The sequence below is a fragment of the Notothenia coriiceps genome, unplaced genomic scaffold, assembly GCF_000735185.1.
Source record: "Notothenia coriiceps isolate Sejong01 unplaced genomic scaffold, NC01 NC01_scaffold00021186, whole genome shotgun sequence".
Taxonomy (NCBI): Eukaryota; Metazoa; Chordata; class Actinopteri; order Perciformes; family Nototheniidae; genus Notothenia; species Notothenia coriiceps.
In genome coordinates this window covers 125654-129852 of record NW_011353887.1, presented here as the reverse complement: position 1 = coordinate 129852, position 4199 = coordinate 125654, and the positions used below count along the sequence as shown (strand labels likewise).

The 4199-nt window shown below is 41.2% G+C and overlaps 1 protein-coding gene across 1 annotated transcript; it reads left to right on the top strand.

Moving 5' to 3' along the window:
• The first annotated feature begins 2388 nt into the window (after nucleotides 1-2388).
• Nucleotides 2389-3856, top strand: foxq2 (forkhead box Q2). The gene is made up of 2 exons (XM_010780079.1): nucleotides 2389-2853; nucleotides 3482-3856. Exons 1-2 carry the CDS (start codon nucleotides 2389-2391, stop codon nucleotides 3854-3856), a joined length of 840 nt encoding a protein of 279 aa, XP_010778381.1.
• The last annotated feature ends 343 nt before the right edge of the window (nucleotides 3857-4199 follow it).

Here is a 4199-nt window from a genome sequence, read left to right as displayed (position 1 = left end):
CGCGGGGCCTCGGAGACAAGTAGGCCGTCTGGTTCTGATAGCGATGGAGTAGCGGGAAAGGAAAAACAGACAGGAGGGACATTATCTGTTGGAGGAGATTGAGAGGACGACGAGGACTTGCTACGTGGAGGGGAGCCAACGGCAACCGGACAAATACATGAGGGAGGCCCAATACGTCACTCATATGGAGGAGAGGACTAGGCGCTCGTAGAGCAGAGTGGAGAAGTGCGATCACAGAGCCTGCCGAGGCTCTGAAATGACTTTGATTTGTTGTTTAAATAAGGGGCCTACAAAAACTATCAGCCCCAGGACCTGATGGCAGGTTAAGGCGGGCTTGCAGATACTGACTGGTTTTCGGACCCCCCCAATAAAGCAGAACTGCACGTTTCAGAGTGGCCTTTTATTGTGGCCAGCCTAAGGCACACCTGTGCAATAATCATGCTGTCTAATCAGCATCTTGATGTGCCACACCTGTGAGGTGGGATGGATTATCTCGGCAAAGGAGAAGTGCTCCCAATCACAGATTTTTTCAGATTTGTGAACAACATTTGAGAGAAATGGTTATTCCGTGTATGTAGAAAATGTTTTAGATCTTTGAGTTCATCTCATGAAAAATGGGAGCAAAAACAAAAGTGTTGCATTTATATTTTTGTTCAGTGTATATATACATACATATACACATGTATATATATGTATATATGTATGTATGTGTATATATATGTATATATATATATATGTATGTATACATATATACAAATACATATATATATATATATATATATATGCATACATATACTGTACATATATATTTTACCCTGAACTTTTACTTAAATTAAAATGTTATATAGGATATCTCCCTGACAGTCTGAGTGCAAGCGGTACGTTAAGCGGTAAGCGTAACACTACATGATACTACGTGACACTACATTCTTTTTTTTCCAAACAAAAGATACTAATGAATTGTCTGTCACAGTCTTGCGAGATCTGGCTATAGAGCTTCAATATACGTGAAACTTTCATAGGTTTAAACTAATGTCAACTAAAAGACGCTAACTCCCAAACTAACTAACCTTTATAACTCTAAATAGGTTTGTTACATTTGTTAATATCCCATGTTAGATAAAAAAATATGTAAATACATCAGGCCTTGCCCACTTAGTAGAAAGAAAGTCCCAATCCAAATGTCCACACTCACAGATTTAGGTCTGTAACCCTGTCAAATCGTCAAGTGCTCTCTATTTTAAGCCCTTTGTTCAAATTGACCATAACTGCATTTCTCAATTTCTGGCTTTTTCTGAGGTAAACCAAAAGATAGTTTGGGGAGGTTATATACAATATTACAAAGGGGAGGCTACGGGGGTATTCAGCGTGGCATAATACAATTTTACCAAAACATAAACATTATAATTTAAGATGCAAAAAGCTCATACAATCAGATGAATGCAGGGCTATATTACAATTTTAGTTGTTGTTCGATGCTGTTTTAACGAAAACAAGTAAATCAATTATTTGACAAAACGTCTCATCTTGTGTTACCTTGGAACATGTTTAAATCAGGCAGGAGAAAATTCAAAAATAAAGCCCCCACAATTAAAACATGTTTTAGTGTAATATGTATTTGTGGATTTGTATTACCTTTATTTGCATGCATTACAATTATTGTAAACGAAACTCAACTAACTTGGCACTTTAATTACTGCTCTATGGTAATTGAGTTTCCCCCCATTAGACAAAACAGCTTTAGCAGGATAACATAGGTGTCTGAAAGGCTTTTTAATGTACGGCACCCATCCTCTGCACACCATGTCTTACTAAATCTTAAAGTGTTTAATCCCCCGTAATTACTCAGATTTGGTTAGGTTAATAAAAATAATCCGCCTCATTTAAGACCCCCCACATGGACCTCCTGTGTGCCTTCTTTACCCCTTTCTGTGAGGGATACATTCACAGTCATATAAATAGGGGCATTTCACAACCGTGAAGCACAACTCTTCGAATCAAGAGCGAAAAGGCTGTTGCATATTGGTTTTGATTGTCAGGTTCATCATAGAGGCCAACATTTTGTATTAAAATGCGTTGCTAACCAATGTGGCCGTGTTAATACTGATTGACTGACGTCATTTCCACAAGTTGAGATTGTAAGCGCATCAAGCTTAACAACAGTTGAGAGGCTCATCTTTATCTGTGATCCTGTCAACAGTAGGACTTCCACGAAAGAAGCGAATGGAATCAAGGCGGTTAGTTTATAAACGGTACAGCATTTTGAAAATAGCCATGCTGTGAAACTTTTGGAAAGAGAGACTTTTCATTTATCACTTGATACTTGTCCAGCTTGGAGCCAACACAACGTCTGTAATGAGTCTAAGATACCTGAATTCAGAGATGACAATGGAGGACAGAAGCAGCCGCGCCAGCGGCAGAGAGAGGTTAGGGCTGAGCTTCACGATCGATTACCTTCTGTTCAATAAAGGAGTCAAAGGTTCCAAAGAAGAAGCGACAGGAAGTCGTACAGCAGAGCAGACAGCGAACAACATGCTAAATCATCAGATTCCTAAACCCGGAGAGGTGGGGATTCGCTCTGAGATACAGGAGAAGCGGCTACAAAGGTCAGAGACTGAAGAAAGGAAAGTCAAAGAAGAAGAGGAAGGGGATGAAGAGCAACAAGAGAAAAGGGAGGGGGAAGTGACGACCACCACCTCGACTGATATCAGTCCAGAAAAGTCTGAGGACAAACCCAACCAGTCGTACATCGCACTTATATCCAAGGCAATCCTGGCGTCAGACCAGAAGAAACTGCTGCTCTGTGACATCTACCAGTGGATCATGGACCACTACCCTTACTTCAAGACTAAGGTATGTTCACGTCAATTCTCCTGTGATAATCTATTTACTCTGCAGGCATAGATGACACTGAAATAACAAGATAGTTGATGTTAAAGCTACAATACAGGGATCGTTGTTTGTGGGCACATTCTAAAATAATTTTGCTAGGACTATTTGTTAGTCGACCACAAGACAGATAACGAGAACCGGTGTTAAGCGTGTTTCATTCAGTCGCCGAATAACAACATGGCAGCCATTTTCCAAAGTAAAGCAACCTATTTGGCACGCGTAATCTGTCTGCCTGGTTAGGCAATTAGGTGCTCTCTGTGACACTAGATTCACAAATAAAGTAATCCTGTTGCTAGGTTGCAAACCGCTTCTGCGTTTGCCAGGTGCAACAACAGATTGCATGTAGGCTATTGGATTAAAGTTGTTTAGTGGTTTGACGTGCTAAAAAGGTAACTGAAGGTGTGATGTGACTTGATGCGATCATATACGGGCTTGACACGCCATGGCACATCCTTCCAGCAACAGGAACTGTGGCCTCCTGAGTAGGATTACTCACTTAATGCACTTAATTTAAATTGGGGACACCTATTGTTTTAACTCTTCTGGTTTGGTTATTGGCCTAAGTATATTTATTTTCACATTCCAACAGGATAAAAACTGGAGGAACAGTGTGCGTCACAACTTGTCGCTGAACGATTGCTTCATCAAAGTCGGACGCAGTGACAACGGTAAAGGCCACTTCTGGGCGATTCACCCCACAAACTACCAGAACTTTTCTAAGGGGGACTACCACTGCAGAAGGGCACGGCGGAGGGTGCGCAGGGTGGCGGGACAGCTTTCCTTTTCCTCCCTGAGCTTGCCCTACCACCCCGCCTTCACCCGGCCCCACAGGACGACCTGTTGGTGCTGCCCTCAAACCGAGACCCTCCCTCTGTCCTGCTTGGCCCCCAGACTCTACTGGCCGTGGTCCAGTCTGCAGCAACAGGTGGGCTTCAACCCGGGCCTGCATGCCTTTGTACCCTGATGTGAATAGAGTACTGAAATATAGTTATATTTGATAACATTTTTGTCATTAGGTGATGTTGAAATGGTGATGTGGACAATGTTGCATTATATTTAACAATAAGTGACTCTTTAGGAAGTTCAATGATAAAAATGTATGACTCTTATGCACTTGCTGCACCTTTTTTCATTTGTATTCTAAGTGTTTTTAGACACAGAATGTTTTGGTAAAATCTCATTAAATCATATTGAATTTACACCTGTGTGTGTGTGTGTGTGTGTGTGTGTGTGTGTGTGTGTGTGTGTGTGTGTGTGTGTGCGTGAAGTTGCTAACACACCGTAATAAATATTTTCTTAAATATTTT